This window comes from Lissotriton vulgaris, chromosome 1_1 (assembly GCF_964263255.1).
Source record: "Lissotriton vulgaris chromosome 1_1, aLisVul1.2, whole genome shotgun sequence".
NCBI classification, from domain to species: domain Eukaryota; kingdom Metazoa; phylum Chordata; class Amphibia; order Caudata; family Salamandridae; genus Lissotriton; species Lissotriton vulgaris.
The window spans coordinates 781,140,986-781,157,079 of record NC_141685.1 but is presented as its reverse complement, the minus strand read 5'-3'; the positions used below and the strand labels follow the sequence as shown (position 1 = coordinate 781,157,079).

The window sequence follows — 16,094 nt, the reverse complement described above, 5'->3', positions numbered from 1 at the left end:
AATGTGGTAATGAAATTGTACATTAATATGAAATTGTTGATTTAATGTTTAATTTTGTTTTAATAAATACGGCCGGGAGGGTCACTCCCTCCCTCTTCCAAAAAACTTCAAGAACTGTTTCCGGTTTCCCTCCTTTGGGGATTGTGTTGAGAGGGGGTGGCGGGTATCTCAGCCATATGGAAAGGGGCGACCACTCGGTCCCCCCGCACGTATGGCAGAGTACCACGATCCCCCCGGGAAGCCATCTTGGGCGGGAGGCGTGTCTCGGCTGGTATGCCCGAAGCGGCGTAGCCGGGGCGCGCTTTTTCCCGCCCTAGAGTGGGCCGGCCTAGACACTGACGCGGCTGGCCACGCCCTCGGGGCAGGCAGGGGTGGGTTTACGCCCACCCTGAAGACGGATAAAAGGGGACGCAAGACCAGAAGGCATCCTCTTGTTCCTGTGCTCTGAAGCTGCACCTCCTCGCTGCACGTGAGCTCGAGACGGAACGAAGAGCCAATTTTGACCCACCCACCAGCCCCTGAAGACAGCAAGTGGTTTTAATAATGTCTGAATAAAAGTTTGATGGATAAATCTGATTTTCGTTTACAGGTCATGGTGATTATCGTGATGACTTTGAGTATGCAATAAAGTCTGGTCAATTTGTGTTATGTTTGCAAATAAAGTATTTCTGCTTTAGCGTTTATCAGTAAGCATGCTTTTAATAAAGTGGTTGTTAATACTGTCCTTTCATAGTTAGTCATTTAGCAATTTAGTTAGCATTGTCGTATTTATTTTGGTCGGGCGGTAAGGTCATGATCGGTGAGCACTAATTGGAAGATCCCTATGAGTGGGCGTCACCCAACACGGATGGGAGCGCTCGGGAGAGGTGGCCATTGGCCCCTCAACGGGGAGGCGGTCCCTTCTAAGGATGGGTCGCCGAAAGATAAGGAAAGGCGGTCAAGGCCCCTTCCTGTGTAGGAGGGGTTACAGCCCCCTCCTGGGGAATTTCCCGGGGCCAGTGACGTCTGCGACGGCAGATGTGGTAAGTTGTGCAGGGTTTGGGGGGGGGTCTACGCTACCTTCTAGATACCTCACACGAGTCCTCGAACGACCTTTATCTGGCGTCGAGTTTTATTGGTGCCCCCGTCAAGTCAAAGGGAAATTGGTAGTTGCACTTGAGGTACGCCTCAGTGCTGTCGCCCCCTCACAAGTGGGGGGGTATTTCTGGTTAGGGATCTTGACACCGGTTACGACCTTGTCGTTGGCCCTTAAACGTTAGGATGTACAATTTCATAATTTCAAGTAAATGTTTGTAGGATGTTAGTTCGGCTAGGAGAACCTCTGTATTAGAGAATCTGTTAAGGTTAGCCAAACATCGCAATGTGGTAATGAAATTGTACATTAATATGAAATTGTTGATTTAATGTTTAATTTTGTTTTAATAAATACGGCCGGGAGGGTCACTCCCTCCCTCTTCCAAAAAACTTCAAGAACTGTTTCCGGTTTCCCTCCTTTGGGGATTGTGTTGAGAGGGGGTGGCGGGTATCTCAGCCAGATAGGCCCAGTTCCCAAATATCCTGAGTGCCGCACAGACGGTTCTGCTAGCATCCGAAGAAGTTCCGGACAGCTGGGCTAATATGCTGTGTATGACGGTGCTTACCAATTTTTTTTAGAATCAGGACACAATTGTAAGAAAGAAACTTTTGCGACCCACCTAGCTTTAATGGACATGAGGCGGGCAATTTATTTTTTAATGTAACTAAAGCATCTGGGAGCGCACTCATTTACTGCCAGTACATTTTCTGTTGGCCACTAAATTTGCACAGACACACAGTTTTACTAATAAAACTATATGGAGCACAAATGATAATGTGTGGAAATTGATTTTCAGCGAATATTTATCATTTGTGCATCACCAAGTCAACTTAGTGTCTCAATTTATTTGGATCCTATTAAAATCTTAGTTTCCATCACATTTTACAATCACACAAAAATGAACGTATTTTTTATTTTCCTAATTGCTCAATTAATACAGTCCGTTTGCAGGAATTTACATTTTGAGTGTAACAAAAGTGTAATCCTGCAGCTTTTCCTTTCACACTCTGTACCCCAGCTTGACTGTCACATAATTCATTGTACTTATCTTTCTCTGACTGCAGAGTGAGAGGTGTTAGTAAACACTGATCCTCGTGTTAAAAAACATAAGCAGCAATTTGTCAGAAGACATAATAATTATAATGCCTTTTCTAAAGTGCAGAGCTACCTCATATGAGCTGTCCCGGCGCTAGGTACAAGTATCCGCAGGCCTAAATGCAGCCGTTAAAACCCCATAAATCTCGAGCTAAAAAAAATAGCCTGGCATTTGACCCATGGGTTGCAAATGTGACAAGATAAATACAGAATTTTTACAAACATTTTTATTTATTGCTTTGACTTTCACGACCTACCAAAAATCTGCTCACGAACCACCAGTGGGGCGCGACCCACAATTGGTAAACTCTGGCCTATGGTATGCACGAGTCACGAATCGAACAGCCTTGCTTTGTGAGTGATGTAGATGGGCCAACAAATATTTTAAGAATCTAAGATACAGTATGAAAGAATTTTTCTAAGGACTGTGAGCTAGTAATGGCATGAGAACTGTAAAATAAACTATTTATCGGAAACAGGACATTGGTTCAGGACACTGCCCTGAGGCAGAGAAACTTTAGTCCACAAAGGTTTCTTATCTTCAATGATAATGATGGGAAATGCACTATTGTTACAGCTGAGCTAAAAAACACAAAGATGTTGCCCAAAATTGTAAAAAATAAAGTTGCGCGTGCACGTCAACATCCACCTTTTGTAAAAATATTTATATTAGAAAAAATATTGACTGTCCTTTTCACACAGATGTTGTCAGTGTTTAATCCCATCACTCCTATACATGCACAAATATTTTGGAGATCAACATCATTTTATTCAACACCCGTCTTTTTGAAGCTGGGGAGAGAAACCTTTTTCTAAAGATCACTGTACCATGTTTTAAAATTCTTCACTGCATATCACAAATAAGACATCTGGCACACTGTACCATACTTACGTCAATGTTATTTAGTGTATTGAACTCCATCAGGTCGTGCAGTCTTTTGAAGGCCTCGTTGGGATACTGGAAGTTGAAGGTAGAAAATGGGGACTCTGGGTCATCAAAGATATCGAAATCTGCAAACTCCTTCTCGGCTTGTGTCTCCCTCAGCACTCCTTCATAAATGGAAGATAATGTTCATTTATGGATGAGCCATGCCATGTAATGCACATATTACATTAAAATGCAAGTTTTAACTGATCAGGCCTAAGAAAAGTTAGGCGAAAATTGTGTGTGAGACCCATTTTTGACCCTATAGGCCAGCAGAATATTCACCTGCAGACTAACAAAATTAACTGTGTACACCCACGTGTTTATATGTACTTAAGACAAGCAGCCTGGCGAGTGAGGCAGACTGGAGGCCACTGAGGACCCAAGCACAAACTGCAGCCCTCATCCTCTGTTGGAACAGCTGGCAAAGAGCAGGCAGACTTATTTTTCCTCTCAGGATCACAGAAGCTAACAGCTTCATCTGACTTCTGTGACAGAGACACATAGAAGGTAGACGTCTCCTATGGGCTGGTCTGCGGACAGGAGCAAAGGGGAGGACGGCCATGATGCCTTTGCCCCCCCCCCCACCAGCCCCCCCACCCCTCTTCCCCACAGATTCCAGAAACAAAGCCAGTGATGACTGGCATTGGGAACAAAATGCCCAGTTCTGAACCATTTTTCAAACTTGCTTGCAGAGGATATGCTTGCTTGTCACCAAAGGCTAAGGAGGAGGAGCGTTGCCCCCTTCTTTACAGCAGGGCGAACGACAAATAAAATGATAATAAGAGAACATTATTATCATTTTATTTTTAATATTGCAGTTGCACTGCAGCCAGGTTGTTAGGGCGGGCGGGTTACCCTGACGTCAAGGGAGGAGGAGTGGTGGCTGCACCTTTAGTGCGCATGACGGTTTGCCTGTCCGTCTCAGGCTGGCCAAACTGTCATTCGCACTTGCATGTTCTTCACAAACTATTGTATGGCCTGGGTGGAGAACATGCACAGCCTCCCAGTCCCTGCCTGAGCGCTGAACCACAATTCTCAGACCAATCACAACGCTGCTGGTTGCGATTGGTCAGAGGATTCTGGGAGGCTGTGTGCTTCCTGGTCCCTGCTGGAGGAGAGGTGGCGGCTGGCAATTGCGCCCACCAGGTAAATTTATTTTCTTCCCAACTCCCCATCCACCTTCCCCCGCCACTGTTCCCTACCAGCTGCCACTGCTTGTCACACTTGCTCCCTCTGTACAGTATGGGACAAGTATTATAAAATGTTCAAGGGGGGCGCTTTTGCTTCTCAGACTAGTCCAGTGTTAGGCTGTTGAAAATAAGATGTGCTCCTCTCAAGAGCCCTACCAGACCTCGGATCAGCAACTGGCCCAGGACTCTAAATCTAAGACTTGACTAGAAGTGCATCAGGAAACTTGATGTGAATGACTCACTTAAACCTCTAAATCTGCAACCATCGTCAAGCAGAAGATGCCCTACGCCGACTACAGCTAAATTAGGCATTCAGCAGCAGTACCCACTTGCAAAAGACTACTTGATCTGGAAGGGATTTGAGTTTCTTTAGCAATGGAACATCCCTCTGTGTTAGTTTGCTATTTGGAATTAAACATGATATATTTCACCCCAAGGCATTCTCTGCTTTGGTAAGCCAATGAACTACAATCAGAGTGAAATGGACCCCAGTTTTTCGAGAGGCACAGCATATATTTGACTTTTCATTGCTTTAAGTATAAATATTCCTGCAGTATTTCTATTATGAGGGGGGGCGTCACCACCAAAAAGACCACCATTGAGAATACTTGCATCAAAAAGACCAACTTGCATTTCAAACCCTGGCCCCTGGTCTCCTTCCTACTCTTTCCTATGCACCATAATATTAAATACCATTTCAAGAGTCCCCTGTACACCTACACCACAGCCGCTGTTTAAAATCCTCAGTTAACGCTAAATTAATAATTTTGAGAGTAACCCATTTCAGATCAGCTATTCTGAAGCATCAAGTGACCTGTTTGGAGGGTGAGTCGCTTTCGGTAAGTTGTACACTGAAATGGTTAGGGAAGCCTACAGCTACTCCCAGGTCAGGTGCACTGGTCAATGGAAGACGCTGAAGGAGACTTCAGCTAATTGCAAATAGTGTTTACTTAACCTTTCCGGTGAGCTTTTTTGATTTTACGAGTATGAGTGGCACGGTGAGGTTTCCAACCTCCTTCATTAAATATCAAAGGCATTTCTGCTTCAAACAATAAACTGAGACAGAGGGGAGGGTTCTCTAGGAGAGCAATCGCTCCACTCATCTTGACCACTCGTAAATCCGAAGCACCTTTGAAGTTAATGTTAAGAATTATTCCATTATGAAGTCAAGAGACAACAGAAGAGGAAGGCTGAATATTTGTGTCTGGCACACCACCAAGGATAAAACTCAACATGATTTTATACACACGCACACACTGGCCCTTCACAAACATCTCTAGACAGGAAGCAGATTGCCAGTGTAGGCACACTCCCACCTGGAGCCTTGTATTCCCTGAAGTTGATGTTGGCCAGAACAAAATGGATGATCGTCGGGCAGTCTTTCTCCACCGACGGGTTCTTGGGTTTGAAGACATAGCACTCCTTCAGCCCCTCTCGGTCGAAAACTTTCGGGTCTATTTTTGGAAAGGGAAGCTTGTTCATCCGGGCCCACTTCTCGGCAAGAAGCAGCTCCTGGAACAGAAGTAAAAGATTTAGAATGATTAAAACTCTGTCTGTAAGGTATAGTTCATGAGGCAATAGTGTCTCATCACTACAGCTCTGTAGAATCTCAAGGAGAAGGCTGTGATGTCAGAGAAGATCAGATAGGCACTAATCGCCAGATACATCTGCTGACCGCACATACTCTGGCACGCGCTCTCTCAGCGCGGAGCCGGATATGACAGAGGAGGACATTTCAATGAGCAGGAAGCTGCACCAGGATTTTAAGAGCTAAGAACGTCACGCCCTGGACAAACATATCACGCTGGGGGGTACGTCTAGTCTCAAACACTGCGTCACCACCAACGGCCATCACCTCTTAATCCTCTGAGGAGGTACTAGCGTGTTTCAAGGAATGCGTAATGCTTGTCACGGGAGTGGGCGGGAGGTGAAAAGGTTAAAACCTGAAAAAGAGAATTATTCAAGAAATAAAACAATTAGCCATGCAGAGACCGGTTGGCTCCTTCTTTGAGTGTTAGGACAATACGTAGACATCCAGTCGTCCAGAAGTAAAGTATTTCAAACATTAAACACGTTTTTCTCGTTCCACAGCATATCTGTTCTTTGAAGCAGCATAAAACGTGCTATTATAGACAGCGTCCACTCCTTTCTCACCAAGCACCCCTCTCCATCACGAGAACCTGGTAGATTCAAACGTCAACAGCCCAGCTGCGGAATCAGATGCTTCTAGATACACTTATGACAGACCATACCATTTTCCAATCGCTGGACGGGCAGTTCTGGGCGTAATCAATAACACAACAGGCCAACACGTTCTCACTAGATCCTGTGCAGGGGCCCTGCAGAATAGCCCAAGAACCGAGCATCACAAAGCGCGCCTGTGATGTGTTTAAAGGCGGGAACTGGACAAAGAAAAGTTCACCTTGGTGGGAACCCAGGGAAGGAATGGAGTGCAAGTGTAAATCCACGGTGCCGCAACTGAATACACTTGGTCAGTCAGGCAGTTAATTCACTATTCCCTCCAACATCACTTGTCACGTTGCACATTCTGTTGCCATGGAATGCGGCAACTAATCTAGCACAGGAGGGCGAGGAACATCAGCTAGAGGAGCCTCGGGCGGTGAACAGGTAGACCAGAGAGGCCTGGCCAATCAAACCCGCATATTGCAATGGCTGCAAACTGTATAACCCCTCAAATCCCCAAAACAGGGGAGCTTCCTTAAGGCCCTCTTAATATTTACAACTTAACCTTCAGCATAAGGGACCCCCAAGCCTTCTTTGGTGTGACAAGATCCGCAGTTTATTAGATTTACAAGCTGGTGCATACCTTTCGCAAAAACATTGGTCATCAATATGCTCCAGACATGCATTTATCTTGTACGTCAATCATTTCACTTCACAACTGGTCATACAGTGAACATCAATTCCTGTCAGTTGCATAACTTTGTACATCATTACATATCATAAATCATTATAAAGTCAGAACAGCTATTTTAATGGTTGACCATAAATTACTTTCGAGACAGCTCTTCCTGCTGCCTATTTAGTACAGTAGGTGGTGGCTTCCCGGCTTCCCTTGCTACCGATGTCTAGCGGTCACGGCCCTGTGGCAGTGTCTGGGCCGCAAGTGCTGTGTCTGTCCCACGGTGACCACCATTTAGACTTTTGTTTACCTTCCAGTGTACCTGCCATGATGCATCCCGGGGACCCTATTCAGACAATTGTTCTTTATGTACTTGTTAGATGTCATTTATTTTCACTCACTGTATCCCCCCATGCCCCAGCTTTCACCCTGCGGCTGCTATGCCCGCAATAGTTTAGTGCAAGCTGGTGGGATATCGATCATAGCCAACAATTGTGCGTTCGGCTAGTCCCAGCCCCCTTTTGGCCACATTGATGGCCCGCCCCTTGACTCTCATTGGGCTTTTTGAATGACGCAGACCTGTTGGCGCATGGTTACCCTTACCGGTTGCCTGTCCCTTTGCTGCTGCCAACGGATGGTTTTATTCATAGTCCCCCTTAGGTTTGGCTAACACCTCCTGGGCCTGCGGTTCAACCAACCCCAGCAGGTGAGCTTTCCTTCACGCCCTCTCGTCATTTACCACTTAACCTACAACATAATAGACACCAGGTCTTCTTTTGTGTGAGAACGGCCTCAGTTTAATTAACAGCCTGGTACATATATTTCGCGAAAGCATTGGTCATTAATATGTTCCAGGCATGCAGTTCTGTTGTATGTTAAACCCCAATCAGGCAATTGTTCTTTGTCCTCATGTGATGTCATTTAGCTTCAGAAACAAATACAAAGTTCCCTTCTCCTTCTACTCTGAGAGCATGAGGATTCGATCCTCTAATTGGATTGATAAATTAGTTATAGTAAAGCCATACACCGAGATATAATAAGACACATTTTACCAGGTTGCTAAATTTACAGACAAAAATATATAATCATACATAGAATAATCAATTTCTAATCAAACATGAATTCAAAGGAATATATTATCAATATTCTATTCAAAGATCATGTTTTATACAAATTATATTGACAAAATTAAAAACAGATTAAAATCATAAACTCACCATATTTTTAAATAAAAGGAAAACAATATGTGCAATAAATACATGAAGAACAACTGTCGATGCGACGTTTCGGTGGATCGTCACCTTCTTCAGGACAATAGTTCAATATTTAAAAATCTATTGATTTATGTGGAAGCTCTTATATTTGCCTCTTTTGAACTTTTGGACAGGCTCCTCGTCTGTTTTTTACAGTCTCATAGGTGCCGGAAAATGCCCTCTAATTTTCTTTGGAGGGTCTTAGTTTAGTTTTCTCACCCTTCTATTTCTATGAATCCCTTCAAGGGTTAATCTGATATCTTTATTATTTCACACTTCGATGGGATCATTCACAAATAACTTTTATGTAGTCAGGTCCATCTTAACTCAAAATATAGATCTCTAATTAAAATCTTGTTTATTAGATCCACCCACTTTATCTTCTTTAAGGGTGCTGGTTCCAGTTAATTTTAGTTCTGGTCCAGATTTTATTCAGGTATGCAGTTAAAAGAACAAGCATCCGTCTTGCTGACCTGACAATTTGAGTCAATCTGGTCTTTCTAGTAGGTATCTGTGTGTCAGGCATACGGGAGAGTATTCACTGGAAGCGAGGCAATCTAACTACAATAATCTACCCGTACCTTCCAGATTGTTTTTTTAACCGCTTAAGGTGTAGCACTATGTGTCTATCCCCCACGTATATGTCCTGCAGTTGGAGAAGCATTCCCCCGGTCGGTCCTGGAGGGGGCTACAAGATAGTTTATTTTGTAGACCCAAGAATGCTACTGAGAATGCATCCTTGAACAAGTCTCCCGGATAGACAGGCACGTGCCAGGTAGCACATGCAGAATTGCCTTTAATCTATTTAAGTCTATGGGCTGCCTGCTGTCCTAATTGTTTGACTGTAGGTGGCCCCATCCCCGCAAGGTGGTGCAGCAATAAAATGAGTTAGTCGGGTCCACCCTCGCATAAAGCTTTGGGCAATATGCCACTGTGCTTAGGTGAGGCTGTCCATGTTTTGGACTTGCCGTGGGTGAATGCCCAGTGTAGGAATTCTTCCACCATGTCGCTGTTACCTGCTTTTTGTATATCATTCCCCTCTGTTGCCTTCTGGAAGCGGTCCCAGCACATACGATAAGTGGTGGCGGTTTTTGGTACCAATGTTTTATCAATGAGTACTGTTAATTCTGCTCCACTACATCCCATCGTCCAGTAGTGGTGTCATCTGTTCCTGAGCCCATGCAGCCAATTGAAAGAATCTCTCTCACTTAAAATGAGAGAGAGCATCAGCAATAGAATTATCATATCCTCAGACATGTCCAGCCTTCATCATATATTCACCTTCAACTGACAGCCCACCAGGCACTGCAGTAATCCCAGTCCCAACAGTGTGCTGCCCCTAGGTTTAGCGCTTGCACCACTGCTTGGTTGTCTGACCAGTGTCACCTGCTTGTTGGCTAGTCTCTTGTGCCATAGTGAGAATGCCACCAAGATGGGAAAGATTTCAAGAAAGGCACGTTTCTTATACAACCTAACTGGTGCCACCTTTCAGGCCACCGAACAGTGCACCAGGTTGATCCCAGGATGGTGCAGAAAGCTTCGCTACCTGCTGCATTTGTGAACAGGTTTATCTGCTATCACCCATGAGTCCCACCTAAAAGCCTTCCATTAAAATCATTTAGGAAAGTCTGTCACTAAGCCGCTTGACCCCTGCTGCCAATCTGACCCAGTGTTGCGTCAGGGAAAGGCTTTTTGTCTGCCAAGCCAAGCCTTTAGAAATATGTATGCCCCGCAGGGATGACCCTTGCAGCAAAGTTGAGTTTACCCAGTACCTGTTGCATCTTCCTTAGGGTCCTCTTTTTATTGTTTAGCAGCTCTTCGATTACTTGCTTCAATTCTGCTACCTTTTGGACTGGCAGTCTGATTACTCCATCCTCGGAGTCTAACTCTATTCCTAGGATGTCAATCGTGTTCTAGGGCTCTCTGTCTTCTCGTGTGCCAAGGACACTCTGAGCTGGTCTGCTATGGATATGAAGTGCTCCAGTAGGGAGCTGCATTGCTTAGTGTGAAGGTTTCCCACAAACAGGAAGTTGTCCAGGTAGTGCAAGCCCCCCCTACCCCACCCACCGAGGCATATTTCCCCTAGTGCCCATTCTAGGAAGGTGCAAAGGCCTCAAAGTATGCACAGTATATATGGCACAGTCCATGGGTGGGCATTTGTTATAGGAGAAGGCACAATCTAGCTAGAAACCTAGCAAATGGTGACGGTCAGGGTGCACCGGGAGGATCCAGAAGGCTGACACCATGTCTGCTCAGACCATCAAGGCTCCCGTACCAGCTTCCCTCAGGAGGTCCACTGCTTCATCAAGTGTGGCATACGACACCAAACACTAGTCTTGATCTAGCCAGTCACTCACTGATAACCCCCTCTGGGTAAGGCATGTTCTTGGGAACGACCCCTAGGAGCGAGACAATGAAACCCTTAAATGGGGGTTCTTTAAATGGGGCAGCCACGTGACCCAGCTCAAACTTGTTGGGCACTTTTCTTTACGTGACCTCGACGTTTTCTGCAATGGACTTGAGACTGTTACAGAACCGTTGTACGCGAGGACCTTTATAAGGAGAAACTCTCTGCTAGAAAGCGTGCATCGCCATGTTTGTGGTAGTCGATGAGTAACTGAATGAAGAATCTGAATTGTATTGGGGTAGGTGCTAAACCGGTCGCCCCCTCGTTTTCCCCGTGGTGTTCAGTTCTGCTTCTTGGGGGGGTTCTTTCTTTTAATTACTCCCTTTCTGCACTCACTGGGGGGGGTAGCATCCCCCGCAAACACTGCATGCATGTCTAAAGTTGCATGTCTGTCCTCATTTGCAGGCCCCTTTCTTAAATTTCCATCAGGTAGCTCGTTGCAACCTGAGTGAGTGGTGTTTGTTTGTATGTGTAGCCCCACGGGAGATCGTTTTCTCTCCTTTCTTTCTTCTTTCCCCTCTTTCTTCCTCTTTTTCTCTATATTCTCTTTCTTCTTCTCTCTTTTCTTTCTTTATATATCTTCTTTATCTCACAGTGATACTTTTGATGCCCTTTATGATTCCGCTTTCTAATTTTTTCATATTTTACAACATACGTATGGAATTTATCTGATGAAATATTTGTAATCTAGTCATATTTGTTATATTATTCTTCTTCAATGCTCATCTGTATCACTATTTATTGTATTTTACTATTTATGTGCTCCTTTAAAATAAATAAAACTTTTGAACTAAAAAAAGGTAGCTCGTTGCAAGCTTGAGGGCTTGCCCCTTGAATATTGTTCGTCCTGGCTGGTACCACTCTGCCCTCTTCCTGCTTCCATACAACCGAAATGTAAGGTCATGTGGTCCACTCCCTCACGCGCACTGAACATTTGTTGGGTAGAATCGGTCACACCCTGGTGATCCCAGTCTATAATAGGCCATGCTTGCATCTTCTCCCTGAAACCCTCGTCGTATCTCAACCAAGCCTTGCTTTGATATTTGTGCTGTGTTTCATGGACATTCTGCTCATAGAAAAGCAGTGCCACTGGGCTCTGCAGGAATTTTTCAGCGAATCTACATGCCAATGTGCGAAACGCTTGCAGCCAGTTACAAATGGGCCTCTCTAGTCTGGGATTGAACCTCTCCCTTCAGTCCTAGTCTTTTTCATCCTGTCTCACTAAGTCAACGTCTGTTTGTACGGCTTCAAGTAGCACGCATATGTTTTTGAACTCTTTACACCATATACTCTCTTTTACTGCTAGAAGTACCAAGCATGCAAGCCCGGTCTCGCGTGGTATATTGAGCGGGTTGCCCAGGAAAAGCCTAATGTAATCGCTGGCTGGCTTGCTATTTGCAGCACCTTGTGAGATGCCGCCTACCCATGCCACGGTCGGGTCTGCCGCTGCTATCTGGCTGTTCTCGAATTTGTACAAGATCTTCTGTAAAAGGTGCCAGAATTATTATAATTTGTTGAGCATGTGCCAGGAACTAATGAAAACACTCTTCATACCTTACAACAAAGATAGTTAGCACTGGTGGATCAAGGCCAAGAAATGAATGTTGTCAGCTTGTTTACATTCCTGCATTCCCTAACTGAACAGCTTTGATAACTGGCCAGGAACGCATACAATATTAAGCAACTTATATCCAAGTAAATTTTTCAGTGAAATGGACTTCTAATTAGTCATATGATGGGAAGGACTGTAGTAATCACTTGGGGCATTGAAACAGACTGGGCACTGGAAACAGATGCATTCGTTTTAGCAGGGCCTATTTCACAGGTCGATAAGCAGGGTCACTGAAACCTTGTGATTTTGCCATTGCCAGGGTTTTCTCATAATAATGGATTTGTTTCACTTGGCACATACGCCATCTGCTGCAAAAGGTGCATACATCAGTACAAAATATAAACAGCTCAAACGGATCAAAGGATACCAAAATGCTGCAAATGGGAATGCTCTGCAGCTCCTACAATTTTGCAAAGGTAAACGGGTTGCCTTACGTCTACTTAATGATGTTTTCAGGCACTGCAGAGGCGAAATATATGGACCAGATGAATGACTCTTCAGAAGCATAAAACATAGGCCGGTATAAATAATTATATCTTGACATGTCCAAATAAGTAGATAATGCACAATTTGCATTTTATTGCACAAAATGCTGCATGATTTGTTTTTCTTTACTATGAAATTTGGTAAACCCTGCTGCTTAATTTGATACACTATTGTATCATAACTCTTGTAATGATGATTAGAATTAGAGTATTAGTATTTTTAGAAGAGGAGCACTAGAAACATCTAATCTGCCGATCTTCCTCATTGTGGTAACACTGAATACTACGGATAATCTCCAGATCAGTCTTTGTTACATCTGGATCTTGGTCATCTATCAAATACTCTTACAGAAGAAGTTATAGTGAGGATTCCAGACCCGAATCTAAAAATGTTTTAATTCACAACAATTCAAAGGCTTGTGCTTTTTTCTAGTGATGGTAGGGAAGAGATCAATAGGATCTAGCCTCTCCAGACTCGCCATCAGAACTAATCTATTCCAGACTCGGCATCAGGATTTATCTTTTCCGGACTTGACACTAGGAGTTACATTTTCATTTTGACAGGTGATCTTGGATTCCACCCAAACCTAGAGGCGGAGCGGACCCGGTTAGCTTGGCACCATTGGCGTGGGTCTCCCTGCCTTTTTTTTCTGTTGCCTCCTGTGTTTTTGCTTTGTTTTTGTTGGTCTAGATGCTTTGGGCACGTTGCCACTGCTATTCAGTGCCAAAGTGCAAGTGCTCCCTATTGTAAATTGTTGTTATGGATTAGTGACTTCATGATTGGCTTATTTGATTTACTTGCCAGACCCTAGTACAGTGGACCATGTGTGCCCAGGGCCTGTAAATCAAATGCTGTTGGTATGCTTGCAGTACTGGTTGTGCAACCCACAGAAGCAGCTAGTACAATGTGACTCAGGCCTGCCATTGCAGAGCCTGTTTGCAGCCTGGGGCTGGCATGTCGACTTGGCAAGTGCACCCACCTGCCAGTCCCTAAACCTTCCCTTTTCTACATATTAGTCACCCCTAAGGTAGGCCCAAGGGCAGGGTGCATTGTATGTAAAAGGTAGGACAAGCCCTGAGGTGTGTGTGTGTGTGGAATGGCCTAATGGTGAATTACAGCCAATTTAGTTTTTCACTATTGCAAGGCTACCTGTTCCCATTGGCCAGAATGTGCAGTTTGATTATAACATCTTATAATCCTAACTGACTCAGGGAACTAGGTAGAAATTTGAGTTTAGTATTCATGAACTCAGAATATTAAGATACATCTTTTAGTGAAGGTGGTTTTAATATTCTGTGTCTGAAAATACCACTTTTAGAAAATAGGTATTTTCTTGCCTAACCACCCAAGCCTGCCTCTGCTAGGTTGTGTATTCCATGTCGGTTTGTGAGTGACAGGGGCTGGGGTGGCTCCGGGAGTAAGGGTGAGTCAGCACAAGGCTGAATAGACCTATCTGCATGAGGAGTGGTGGGAGGAGTAGCACCTGGGCCTGAATAGGGCTATGCCTGCCTTCCAAAATGCTGACCCCACCTCCTGTGGTGTGTCTGATGACCCTGGCACACACTGACAAAGGAAGAAGTTGTGCACTGGCAGAATGCACCCAGAACTGGTTTGGACTAGGTACAGACACTCTCTGCCTTCAGAGACAAAGGATTTTGGTGTATAAAAAGAGGGACCCAGACCCTAGAGCTTTAGATGACTTCTGGGAATCAAGACAACCTTTTGCCAAGGAGAATAACCAAGGAAGCTGAAGGAGGAGACTGCCCCTGTGCTGTGCTGTTGGGGTTGGCCTGCAGTGGTTACTTTATTTGCCAAGGAAAGGAACTTTGTGTGTACTTTTGCAATCTTGAAGAAGAATCTCCAAGGGCTTGAACTGTGCTCGCCTCCTGCCTGAAGTCTCAGGGATACAAGACTTCACCACCAGCTCCCCTGAATTCCCTTGCTGAGGAATTCTGCCTGCAGAGAGGTACCTACTGTTGTTTGGGTCCTCTGAGAAGACTACGAGTCGCTGGGAGCTGTAAGCGCGACGCAACGAGGAGAAGTGTCGCCGCCACAGCATTTGCCGTCGTATCGCCAAAGAAGCGTGCCACCGCTTCAGCTGATAGCCGTCGTAACATCAACGAAGCGGGTTGCATCACCGGAGAAGCGTGTCGCGCCACAGAGGTCGCTGACGCATCACCGGAGAAGCGTGTCGCAGGGCCTGTTGTGACTCAGAAGTTACTGAGTTTGCCGCACGGTCATCGGGCATGCACGCATCACATCCAACGTTGTCGCATCAAGACGCTTTTTTGTCGCATCGCACCGGATTGTCACATCCCATCGAGGCGCCATCTTGTTGCATCGCACCGGATCACAGCAGAGAACCCAACGCATCACCTCCTCTCCAGCAAGGAACCGACGCATCACCTCCCCTGCGCTGCAGTAAGGAACCAACGCATCACCTACCCCAAAGCAAGGAAAAGACGCATCACTTTCCCTGCGACCCTTTTGTTTATATTGCGTAACGCATCCAAGGTACTTTGAGACTAAAGTGACCCATTTACCATTTACATTGAACTAAGCTATTTCTACCATGTTAAAGTCTACCTTTTTTATTTTTTAAAAACCTTTATTGTGCAAGTAGAAGCATACAAATACGGGCCTACAACCAATCAGGCCGGCCACGACACATTATAAGCGCACAAAGTCAGCATTAGAATTCCCCAGCAGTTTCTCAGCAGTATATAAACAAGCATCAACATTAAGAGGCTGAGTATAACCGATAGGAGCAGGATTAAAGAAGGTTAATTTTATAATATAATAGGAAGTATAGCAGGAGCAGTAGCAACTTTTGACATCTGAAGTCCTATGGCGGGCAGTTGGTAAAGCATCAGTACAAAGGAGCAGTGAGAAGCGGAAGTAATAGCAGCAATTGGCAAAAATCAACATAGAGTCGCCCCGTTTCAAATCAGCTCCCACCGCTGCCCACCATCCACCCGTCACCACCTGATTGTGTGCTGGTACAATTCAAAGGAATCAGAACAGCATCGCTAAGATAGCCATCCACTATACTAACCCAAATAAAGGGAAAAAAGAGGGGGGAAGGGCAGAAAAAGGAATATTAAAAAAACAGGAAAGAAAGAACGCAGCGCCGCTATACGCGTCCCATGGCGAATAAAGTACACAGAACTAGAGACCCACGATCG

At 44.9% G+C, this 16,094-nt stretch overlaps 1 protein-coding gene across 1 annotated transcript in view; it reads right to left on the bottom strand.

Moving 5' to 3' along the window:
* The window catches only part of PLA2G4A (phospholipase A2 group IVA), an 869,302-nt gene that overhangs the window by 70,240 nt on the left and 782,968 nt on the right, over positions 1-16,094 (bottom strand). Inside the window, exons 16-17 of the mRNA XM_086956164.1 lie at positions 5,605-5,800; positions 3,063-3,220 (exon numbers count right to left, since the gene is read on the bottom strand). Coding sequence (XP_086812290.1) covers positions 3,063-3,220; positions 5,605-5,800 — 354 coding nt within the window. The remainder of the gene's footprint in view (positions 1-3,062; positions 3,221-5,604; positions 5,801-16,094) is intronic.